Genomic DNA, 12,690 nt, shown 5'->3' with positions numbered 1-12,690 from the left:
ACCAATAATAAGAAGAGACTTGCTTGGGATAAGAAACACGAGCAATGGACATTAGACCGGTGGAAATCTGTCCTTTGCCCTGATGAATCCAAATTTGAGATTTTTGGTTCCAGCCACCGTGCCTTTGTGAGACGCAGAGTAGGTGAACGGATGATCTCCACATGTGTAGTTCCCACCATGAAGCATGTGTAAGGGCTATTTGACCAAGAAGGAGAGTTATGTGCTGCATCAGATGACCTTGCCTCCACAAACACCTGACCCCAACCCAACTGAGATGGTTTGGGATGAGTTGGACTGCCGAGTGAAGGAATATCAGCCAACAAGTGCTCAGCGTAAGTGGGAACTCCTTCAAGACTGGCGAAAAAGCATTCCAGGTGAAGCTGGTTGAGAGAATGCCAAGAGTGTGCAAAGCTGTCATCAAGGCAATGGGTGGCTACTTTGAAGAATCTAAAATGTAACACTTTTTTAGTTACTACATGATTCTGTATGTGTTATTTCATAGTTTTGATGTCTTCATTATTATTCTACATTGTATAAAATAAAGAAAAACCCTTGAATGAGTAGGTATGTCCAAAATTTTGACTGGTACTGTACGTGTGTGTGTGTGTGTGTTACCTGTTTCCTCCCAGTGAGTCCTGTAGTAGGCGCGTTAGTTTAGAGTCTCTGTAGGGAACATGTCCTCCTTTCTTAGCCTGGTCCCCCAGAGCACTGATCACATTCCCCAAAGCCAGCTAGAACACATACTCATAACCATCATCATCACGTTTCTCAGCACCAATTAAAACACATACACAACATCATCCCACACCCACACACACAGATTAATGAAGGGGCCCACATGTGGACAGAGAGGCAAAACACATATTATTAAAAAACATATCCAGTCACAGGAGCCCACTCTCAACATTCAAAATACACCAGAGAGCACGATTCAGGCCCAGAGGATCAATAGTTTCAAAATAATTACTGGATTAAAGGGATACTTCAGGATTTTGACAATGGTGCTCTCAATGGTGTAGCTGTAGAACGTTTTGAGGATCTGAGGGCCCATGACAAATTCTCAGTGTCCTGAGGGGGAAGAGTCGTTTTCATCCCCTCTTCACAGCTGTGTTGGGACTGACCACGATAGATCCTTAGTGATGTGGACACCAAGAAACTTGATCGTCAGTGATCAATCCTACCACTCTAGTGTCGTTGGCAAACTTAATGATGGGTGTTGGAGTCATGCGCGGCCAAGCAGTCCTGCGTAAACAGGGAGTACAGGAGGGGACTAAGCACGCAACCCGGCACGGGACCCCGTGTTGAGGCTCAGCGTGGCAGATGTGTTGCTGTCTACCTACACCAACACCTGTCTACCTACACCACCCGTCAAGAAGTCCAGGATCCAGTTGCAGGGGAAGGTGTTCAGTCCCAGGGTCCTTAGCTTAGTGATGAGCTTGGAGGACACTGTGGTGTTGAATGCTGAGCTGTCGTCAAGGAACAGCATTCTGACGTAGGTGTTCCTATTGTCTGAGTGAGAAAGGGCAGTGTGGAGTACAATAGAGATTGCGTCATCTGTGGATCTGTTGGGGCGGTATACGAATTGGAGTGGGTGCAGGGTGTCTGGGATGATGGTGTTCATGTGAGCCATGACCAGCTTTTCTAAGCATTTCATCAAATCAAATCAGATTTTATTGGTCACATACACATGGTGAGCAGATGTTAATGTGAGGGTAGCGAAGGGCTTGTGCTTCTAGTTCCGACAGTGCTGTAATATCTAAGACGTAATCTAACAATTTCCCAACATCTACCTAATACACACACATCTAAAGGGGTGAATGAGAATATGTACATATAAGTATATGGATGAGCGATGGCCGAGCAGCATAGGCAAGGTGCAGTAGATGGTATAAAATACAGTATATACATGTGATATGAGTAATGTAAGATATGTAAACATTACTAAAGTGGCATTATTTAAAGTGGCATTGTTTAAAATGTCTAGTGATCCATTTATTTAATTTCACCTTTATTTAACAAGGTAGGCCAGTTGAGAACAAGTTCTCATTTACAATTGCGAAATGGCCAAGATAAAGCAAAGCAGTGTGACAAAAACAACAAACACAGAGTTACACATAAACAAACGTACAGTCAATAACACAAAAGAAAATATAGAAAGAGCTATGTACAGTGTGTGCAAATGTAGAAGAGCAGGGAGATAAAATAGGCCATAGAGGCAAATATAATTACAATTTAGCATCAATACTGGCGTGATATACAGTTGAAGTCGGACGTTTACATACACTTAGGTTGGAGTCGTTAAAACTCGTTTTTCAACCACTCCACAAATTTCTTGTTAACAAACTATAGTTTTGGCAAGTCGGTTAGGACATCTACTTTGTGCATGACACAAGTCATTTTCCAACAATTGATTACAGGCAGATTATTTCACTTATAATTCACTGTATCACAATTCCAGTGGGACAGAAATGATGTCATGGCTTTAGAAGCTTCTGAAAGTCTAATTGAAATCATTTGAGTCAATTGGAGGTGAACCTGTGGCTGTATCTCAAGGTCTACCTTCAACCTCGGTGCCTCTTTGCTTTACTTCATAGGAAAATCTAAAGAAATCAGCCCAAGACCTCATCCTTGGGAGCAATTTCCAAAAGCCTGAAGGTACCACGTTCATCTGTACAAACAATAGTACGCAAGTATAAACACCATGGGACCACGCAGCCGTCATACCACTCAGGAAGGTTCTGTCTCCTAGAGATGAACGTACTTTGGTGCGAAAAGTTCAAATCAATCTCAACAGCAAAAGACCTTGTGAAGATGTTGGAGGAAAGAGGTACAAAAGTATCTATATCCACAGTAAAATGAGTCCTATATCGACCAAACCTGAAAGGCCACTCAGCAAGGACGAAACCACTACTCCAAAACCGCCATAGAGAAGCCAGACTACGGTTTGCAACTGCACATGGGGACAAAGATCGTACTTTATGGAGAAATGTCCTCTGGTCTGAAGAAAAAAAAATAGAACTGTTTGGCCATAATGCCCATCGCTATGTTTGGAGGAAAAAAGGGGAGGCTTGCAAGCTGAAGAACACCATCCCAACCGTGAAACACGGGGGTGTCAGCCTCATGTTGTGGGGGTGCTTTGCTGCAGGAGGGACTGGTACACTTCACAAAATAGATGGCATCATGAGGTAGGACAATTATGTGGATATATTGAAGCAACATCTCAAGAAATCAGTCAGAAAGTTAAAGCTTGGTCGCAAACGGGTCTTCCAAATGGACAATGACCCCAAGCATACTTCCAAAGTTGTAGCAAAATGGCTTTAGGACAACTAAGTCAATGTATTGGAGTGGCCATCCCAAAGCCCTGACTTCAATCATATAGAAAATGTGTGGGCAGAACTAAAAAAGTGTGCGCGAGCAAGGAGGCCTACAAAGCTGACTCAGGTACACCAGCTCTGTCAGGAGGAATGGGCCAGAATTCACCCAACCTATTGTGGGAAGCTTGTGGAAGGCTACCCGAATTGCTTGACCCAAGTTAAACAATTTAAAGGCAAGGCTACCAAATACTAATTGAATGTATGTAAACTTCTGACCCACTGGGAATGTGATGAAATAAATAAAAGATGAAATAAATAATTCGCTCTACTATTATCCTGACATTTCACCTTCTTAAAATAAAGTGGTAATCCTAATTGACCTAAAACATGGAATTTTTACTTGGATTAAATGGCGGGGCTTTACCTCGCAAAGACTTAAGGATGACCTGGAGCCAGTGGGTTTGGCGAAGGATATGTAGTGAGGGCCAGCCAACGAGAGCATACATGTCGCAGTGATGGGTAGTATATGGGGCTTTGGTTATAAAACGGATGGCACTGTGATAGACTACATCCAGTTTGCTGAGTAGTGTTGGGGGCTATTTTGTAAATGATATCGCCAAAGTCAAGGATCGGTAGGATAGTTAGTTTTATGAGGGTATGTTGGCGGCATGAGTGAAAGATGCTTTGTTGCGAAATAGGAAGCCGATTCTAGATTTAATTTTGGATTGGAGATCGTTAATGTGAGTCTGAAAGGGGAGTTTACAGTCTAACCAGGCACCTAGGTATTTGTAGTTGTCCACATATTCTATATCAGAACCATCCAGGGTAGTGATGCTAGTCGGGCAGGCGGGTGCGGGCAGCGATCGGTTGAAGAGCATGTACTAGCATTTAAAAGCAGTTGGAGGCCACAGAAGGAGGGTTGAATGGCATTGAAGCTCATTTGGAGGTTTGTTAGCACAGTGTCCAAAGAAGGGCCAGATGTATACAGAATGGTGTCGCCTGCGTTAGAGGTGGATCAGAGAATCAACAGCAGCAAGAGCGACATCATTGATGTATACAGAGAAGAAAGTCGGCTGGAAAAGAGCCGACCTGTTTATTAAAGTGTCCTGTGATTGTGTCTCAATACAGTAAATACATGTGATATGAGCAATGTAAGATATGTAAACATTATTAAAGTGGCATTAAAGAACGCGAAACAAGGCAACCATCTCTGTCGTCATCTTAAATCATGGCTACAGATGTGAGTGCTATGGGGCGACAGTCATTTAGACAAGTCACTTTGGCAGTCTTGGGCACAGGAACTATTGTGGTCTGCTTGAAAAGTGTAGCTAATATAGACTGGGTCAGGGATAGGTTGACAATGTCAGTGAAGACACTTTACAGCTGGTCAGCACATGCTCTGAGTATGCGTCCTGGTAGTCCATCAGGCCATGCAGCCTTGTGAATGTTTAAAGGTCTAACTCACATCAGCTACGGAGAGCGTGATCACACAGTCATCCGGAACAGCTGGTGCTCTCATGCATGGTTCAGTTTTGCATGCCTTGAAGCGAGCATAGAAGGCATTTAGCTAGTCTGGTAGGCTCTAGTCACTAAGCAGCTCACGGCTTGGCTTCCCTTTGTAATCCGTGATAGTTTGCACGCCCTACCACATCCGACGAGAGTCAGAGGCAGTATTGTAGGATTCGATCTTAGCCCTGTATTAATGCTTTGCCTGTTTGATGATTTGTTGGAGGGCCTAGAGGGATTTCTAATAAGCGTACAGGTTAGTGTCCTGCTCCTTGGAAGTGGCAGCACACACACACGCACACACACAAACACACTCCTCACCAGTCCACAGTTGATGGATATGCCCTCCCGTGCCCGTTCTCCTGTTGCTCCGGTGCGTTTGAGTCTCTCTGATCCAGCTAGGTCCACAAAGTGAAACTTGGCCATCAGAGTCTCATACTCAGGCTTGGTAATAGACCCTCCATCTCCGCCAACATCATTCACCTCTCCGTTCACCTCCCCAATCACACCTCCATTTACACCTCCGTTCACCTCCCCAATCACACCTTCATTTACACCTCCGTTCACCTCACCATTCTCCTGGAGAGAGACGGATAGAGAGACCACAATTAGTGAACAATTATCAACAAACACTTAATTCAAACTTTTTAATTATTTGTATTCCTGTCATTACTTTACTTGTCACTCGGCCTGATACGTTCATCTTTCTCCTCTTCACTCCTCTTTTCCCCTCTTCTACCTTAATTTATTCTCTTTGCGTCTCTCCCTCAGTCAATACATCAACAGTGCCTATAGAAAGTCTACACTACCTTTAAAAATGTTCCCCTTTTGTTGCCTTATAGCCTGGAATTAAAATTCATTAAAAATAGTTTTTCCCCATTGATCTACACATCCTACTCCACAACTTCAGGTCCATGTTTTCTTTTCGAAAATCAAAACAGAAATATCTTGGTTGGATAAGTGTCCACCCCCCTTGTAATAGTAATCCTAAATTAGCTCAAGTGTAACCAATTACCTTCAAAATCACACACCAAGTTAATTGGCCTCCACCTGTGTTAAATTGTAGTGATTCACATGATTTTGGGATAAATTCAGCAGTTCCTGTAGGTTCCCTCTGCTGGGTAGTGAATTGCAAAGCAAAAACTCAACCTTGAGCACAAAGGAGCTTTCAAAGGAAATCCGGGACCAAGTTCTGGAAAGGCACAGATCAGTGGATGGGTATAAAAAGATTTCAAAGGCCTTGAATATCTCTTAGAGCACGGTCAAGACAATTGTTAAGAAGTGGAAAGTGTATGGCACCACCGATACTCTGCCGAGCTCAGGCCATCCCTCCAAACTGGATGACCGAGCAAGCAGGAGACTGATTAGAGTGGTTACCAAGAGTCAAATGGAAACTTTCAAAGAGCTCCAGGCTTTTAAGGCTAAGACTGGTCAACGTATGCATGTGACAAAAATATTCCAAGCACTCCACAAATGTTGCATGTATGGTAGCGTGTCAAGAAGGAAGCCATTACTCAAGAAAGCCCACTTGGAATCGCATTTGAAGTATGTAGAAAAACACTTGATTCTGTAGCCTTGTGGCAAACAGGGTAGTGTTCTGACGAAACAGAAATGTAACTGTTTGACCTGAATGTAAAGCGATACGTTTGGAGCAAACGCAACACATCACCCAAAGAACACTCATCCCTACTGTGAAGCATGGAGGTAGCAGCATCATGTTATGGGGATGTTTCTCGTCGCCAGGGAATTATCAGGATAGAAGTGGAAATGAATGGAGCAATGTACAGAAAAGTCCTAGAGGAAAACCTGCTGCGCTCTGCAAGAAAGCTGGAACTGGGACAGCATTTCACCTTTCAGCATGACAACAACCCAATGCACACGGCCAAAGCTACAGTGGAGTGGCTAAGGAATAAAAAGGTACATGTGACCCGTTTCAGGAAACTAGGTGTATGTCGCAAGTCACGACTTCACAGGAGAGCCGTTTGAACGTTAAAAAAATATATGCTTTTTTGGGCAGAAATGCCTTCTAGAACGTGAACTTTCATGTGCCTTAATAACAAACTTGTATGCCATCTGTAAATACGAATAAAGTTGTTAAATTACGAGCACAGTTGGTTAAGCCAAAACCTGCTAGCCATGATTGGCTGAGATAATGAGTGGGCTGGACATGCAGAGAGATGAGTTTCAGATTGGTCTGCGGTGTAGCATCTTGTGTCTTTAAATGAGCTGCTCATTATGCATACATAATCCTTTCTACTGCATTTTTTTTTCAAAAGATAGAAAGTTAGCCATGGAGAACTGCAAATATGTTGCTGAATTTATCAGGCGCTATCGACAAAGTTCAGTGGGAAAAAGTTGTGATGGACTACTTTCTGGAGGACGTTTGTGCCATGCTGGCTCTCTCGGACTCTGAAAAATGAATCAGACGATGAGGAAATGCCTGATTTAGGCAAAAACATTTTCATTGAAGACATTGTAGAGTCTTCTGATGACAGTGATGGGGAAGAAACGGCAATCGACGTGTATCAACTGTGTGTAACGTTAGTGATGTTTTCTCAGAATGACATTTCGCATTGCTATCACTGTTAATATTATTTTCACCAAAAAAATACATAAATCATATGGTGTGTAGATAAGTAGAAAAACAAAACGCATTTAAATGCATGAAACTGAAGCACTGACACAACAAAATGTGAAAAAGGTTCAAGGGGGTGTAGATTTTCTATAAGCACTGTATCTACCCTCTCTGATCGATAACTCCCTCCCTTGCCCTCCTCTCTCCCTCCCTCCAACCCTACCTCAGTTTGTTGACAGACTCTCATCTGACAGAGGTTGATGGTGAAGATGGCGTGAGATCTGGAACTAGATGCGTTCATCTGGGTACTGGCCGTGGTACGAGACAACGCTCCCAGCTTCAGACACTGTAACAGCTGTAATACACAAACTGTTAGTACTGTACACACTAGGGCTGGGCAATACATCAAATTTGAATGTATGTTTTAGCGCAATATTCCAAATGCCTGTTTCGCAATAACCTAGTTTTTATTAAATGTTTCGTTTTTTTACGAGCATTTATGTCCGCTTGTTGTCATGTTATCTTTTTGATCTCCTTCGCTCCTTCTGCTGTGACTGTGTACCTTCCCGTTTACACACACACACACACACACACACACACACACACACACACACACACACACACAAAGCCCCTCTCACACACACCAAGCCGCTCCCCCTGCCACTCGCAATAACAAAGATGAGAGATCACTTTTTTCCTCTCTCGCTATATGCAATTGAAGTTTGGTCCAATCGGTCATATGGACACCGAAACACATTGAGAAATGATTTTACTGTGCTAGAGAAGTTAACCTTTCTAATGAGACACTTTTTAACTCCTCAAATTGTGAGCAGAGAAGACAATACTACAAAAAGGGGTATCAATGAACATTGAATCTGGCAAATGTGTGCTCAGTTTGTTTCACGCGGCACTATGTGCCGTGAGCACCACTATGTGCCGCTAGCAGCACTATGTACCGCTAGCAGCACTATGTACCGCTAGCAGCATTTAAGCCAAAGACTGTTATACTAGCTGTCTAGTCTGTGTTTTCTAAATGTGCAATAAGCATGAAACACAATTATATAAGGAATTGACAACTCATTCTCATTCTGAGAAATAAGTTAGCAAATAGCAAATAGATCCAAGTTAGCAAAACTTGAAATATAAAGATTAGCTGGCTACTCACTAGCATGTGGGCTTGTGCTTGAGATATTGTTTGAAACCTGTGTTCATTTTATATAATGCCTGCTGCAAGATTTTTCTAATTATTAGTGAATGTGCATTATGCATGGTTCTGGTGAAATTTGTAACAAAAAGGGCATTCTCATAGACAGACTTGAAAGCCAGATCAGTGATTACTGCAACAACAACGAAATCAGGTAAAACAATTTTGATAAAATCAGTGGGTCTTATGGTTCTGGAAGGCTTATATTTATCCTAGGTATAATTTCACAAGCCCTGAATTCATTAGGAAATTGCTGACTGTTTGAAATGATGTGTATTTCACCTTTAACTGTACAACAAAGATTATTTTGAGAATATTTTTTTTGAAATCAAGATATACAGTGTATCGTGAATCTCCCATATCGTGAATTTGTCCATATCACCCAGTCATAGCACACGCACACACACACACCTCTTCCTCTGAGTTGACAAGTCGTGAGGTGACTCCGGTGGTGTAGATGGAGCCGCTGCCATCCTCATGGATCTTGATATTAGACTTCCTGCTCTTACAGTCTGGGTCTCTGGCTCCGTCAAACAGATCTAGGATCTCCTCATTGTACAGCTGGAATACACACACACATACATTAAATACACACACACACAAACACACACAGTAGACAGTGAGCGATGAAAGGGCAAGGATCAAATGGTGTACTACATAACCTCTGACCTTTAGGAAGCAATAAGGTTAAAGGTTGTGAGAGGTCAAGAGTCAACTCAGAAGTTCCCACTGCACAGAACACACACACAGACACACACACACACATTAACAATGGCCAACGTCTTTTTATCATCAGTACTGATAACCCAATGACCGGACAAACAGCCTACACCTGAACTAACGTTAGGCACACTTAACAAGGATGGCTACCACAGCATTCTGCAGTGATACGTCATCCCATCTGGTTTGCGCTTAGTGGGACTATCATTTGTTTTTCAACAGGACAATGACCCAAAACACACCTCCAAGCTGTGTAAGGGCTATTTGACCAAGAAGGAGAGTGATGGAGTGCTGCATCAGATGACCTGGCCTCCACAATCACCCGACCTCAACCCAATTGAGATGGTTTGGAATGAGTTGGACAGAGTGAAGGAAAAGCAGCCAACAAATGCTAAGCATATGTGGGAACTCCTTCAAGAATGTTGGAAAAGCATTCCAGGTGACTACCTCATGAAGCTGGTTGGGAGAATGCCAAGAGTGTGCAAAGCTGTCATCAAGTATAAAATATATTTTGATTTGTTTAACACCTTATTGGTTCCTACATGATTCCATATGTGTTATTTCATAGTTTCAATGTCTTCACTATGATTCTACAATGTAGGAAAAAAGTCAAAATAAAGAAAAATCCTTGAATGAGTAGGTGTCCAAACTTTTGACTGGTATTATACATATACTGTATATCAAATATTACTTCACTACAAGCCAGACACCTGAGTGTGTATCAGGCACCTCCTGCTACAGCCAGTTAATATCAATGACACATATAAGCTCATGTCTCCCAAACGTCTGTCTGTCCATATTCTCATTCTGGGTAACGTCACAGCTGATGACCAACATCAGATCAGTCGTCAGGACCCTGTTTCCTGTTTCAGCTGTCATCACAATGTCACGTCCTGTAGCTTCACCAGGGCTGATCCCTTCATTCCCTTCACATCTGGTTAAAGTTCATATTACCCTCACACACACACACACACACACACACACACATACACACATACACACAAACATACATACACATACACACACTCAATCAAAGGCAAGAATGACAAATGACAACATACAATGCGTCCCTGGGTGACAATATTTTATTCTAGAGAGATTTTCATCTCCTCTGAACTGGGTGGGTGGCCCAAATAACTGGGTGGTATTTGTGTGTATGTGTGTGTGTGTGTGTGTGCGCATCTTTGTGCGTGTGTGGTATGTGTCTGTGTGTGCGTGTCTGTTTGTTTGTGTGTGTATGTCTGTGTGTGTGCATGTCTGTGTGTGTATATGCTTGAGTGTGTGTGAGCACGTCTGTGTGTGTGCGTGCGAGTGTGTGTGTCTGTGCGTTTGTGTCTGTGTGTGCGTTCATGTGTGTGTGTGTGCGCGTCTGTCTGTGTCTGTGTGTGCGTGCATGATACAATATCCCACTCTAGGGGCTACTGCTGCTACTGCGTGTGTTTGATGGTGCCTGCCTACTGTATGTGTGTGGGTTCTTACCTCTAGGAACTGTGCACTGACTTTAAACTCTGGAGGGTGTGTGCCCTGCTGCTGGGCCTGTGTCTTCCTCTCCTGGATGCCCAGGAACAGCTGACGAACAGCCCGCGGGATGATACCCTGGTCCTTCTCTTGCACGTTCATGTCAAACCCTGTCCCCATGGTATGGGTCTTCCCTGAGCCTGTCTGAAACAGAGAGAGAGAGAGAGACACACGCACACACACACACACACACACACACACACACACACACACATTATTTATAACACACACACACATCACAATTTGGTCACTTCAAGTCAGTACATTCAAATCAAACCAATGCTTGTGTTCCAAGCTCCAACAGTGCAGTAGAATCTAACAATTCACAACACACACATCTAAAAGTAAAAGAATGGAATTAAGTAATACAGTTGAAGTGGCAAGTTTACATACACTTAGGTTGGAGTCATTAAAACTCGCTTTTCAACCACTCCACAAATTTCTGGTTAACAAACTATAGTTTTGGCAAGTCAGTTAGGACATCTACTTTGTGCATGACACAAGTAATTTTTCCAACAATTGTTTATAGACAGATTATTCACTGTATAATTCAATGTATCACACAATGTATCACAATTCCAGTGGGTCAGAAGTTTACCTACACTAAGTTGGCTGTGTCTTTAAACAGCTTGGAAAATTATGTCATGGCTTTAGAAGTTCTGATCGGCTAATTAACATCATTTGAGTCAATTGGAGGTGTACTTGTGGATGTATTTCAAGGCCTACCTTCAAACTTAGTGCCTCTTTGCTTAACTTCATGGGAAAATCAAAAGAAATCAGCCAAGACCTCAGAAAAAAATTGTAGACATCCACAAGTCTGGTTCATCATTGGGAGCAATTTCCAAATGCCTGAAGTTACCACGTTCATCTGTACAAACAATCGTATGCAAGTATAAACACCATGGAACCACGCAGCCGTCATACCACTCAGGAAGGAGATGCGTTCTGTCTCCAAGAGATAAATGTACTTTGGTGGGAAAAGTGCAAATTAATCCCAGAACAACAGCAAAGGACCTTGTGAAGATGCTGGAGGAAAGAGGTACAAAAGTATATATATCCACAGTAAGACAAGTCCTATATCGACATAACCTGAAAGGCCGCTCAGCAAGGAAGAATCCACAGCTCCAAAACAGCCATAAAAAAAGCCAGACTAAGGTTTGCAACTGCACATGGGGGAAAAGATCGTACTTTTTGGGAGAATGTCCTCTGGTCTGATGAAGCAAAAATAGAACTGTTTGGCAACAATGAACATCGTTATGTTTGGAGGTAAAAGGGGGAGGCTTGCAGGCCGAAGAACACCATCCCAAACGTGAAGCACGGGGGTGTCAGCATCATGTTGTGGGAGTGCTTTGCTACAGGAGGGATTGGTGCACTCCACAAAATAGATGGCATCATGAGGTAGGAAAATTATGTAGATATATTGAAGCAACATCTCAAGACATTAGTCAGGAAGTTAAAGCTTGGTAGCAAATGGGTCTTCCAAATGGACAATGATCCCAAGCATACTTCCAAAGTTGTGGCAAAATGCTTAAGGACAACAAAGACAAGGTGTTAGAGTGGCCATCACAAAGCCCTGACCTCAATCTTATAGAAAATGTGTGAGCAGAACTGAAAAAACGTGTGCGAGCAAGGAGGTCTAGAAACCTGACTCAGTTACACCAGCTCTGTCAGGAGGAATGGGCCAAAATTCACCCAACTTATTGTGGGAAGCTTGTGGAAGGCTACCCGAAATGTTTGATCCAAGTTAAACAATTTAAAGGCAATGCTACCAAATACTAATTGAGTGTATGTAAACTTCTGACCCAATGGGAAAATGATGAAAGAAATAAAAGCTGAAATAAATCATTCTCTCT

General features: G+C 42.7%; 1 protein-coding gene across 1 annotated transcript in view; it reads right to left on the bottom strand.

The window, feature by feature from the left end:
• LOC135542310 (kinesin-like protein KIF21B) overlaps nucleotides 1-12,690 on the bottom strand; it is a 112,958-nt gene that overhangs the window by 37,991 nt on the left and 62,277 nt on the right. Inside the window, 5 exon segments of the mRNA XM_064969188.1 lie at nucleotides 616-731; nucleotides 5,142-5,399; nucleotides 7,619-7,750; nucleotides 9,011-9,160; nucleotides 10,799-10,981. Coding sequence (XP_064825260.1) covers nucleotides 616-731; nucleotides 5,142-5,399; nucleotides 7,619-7,750; nucleotides 9,011-9,160; nucleotides 10,799-10,981 — 839 coding nt within the window.

The sequence above is a fragment of the Oncorhynchus masou genome, chromosome 6 (genome assembly GCF_036934945.1).
Source record: "Oncorhynchus masou masou isolate Uvic2021 chromosome 6, UVic_Omas_1.1, whole genome shotgun sequence".
NCBI classification, from domain to species: domain Eukaryota; kingdom Metazoa; phylum Chordata; class Actinopteri; order Salmoniformes; family Salmonidae; genus Oncorhynchus; species Oncorhynchus masou.
Note: the sequence above shows the minus strand (reverse complement) of the source record. Positions and strands in the feature narration are given on the sequence as shown.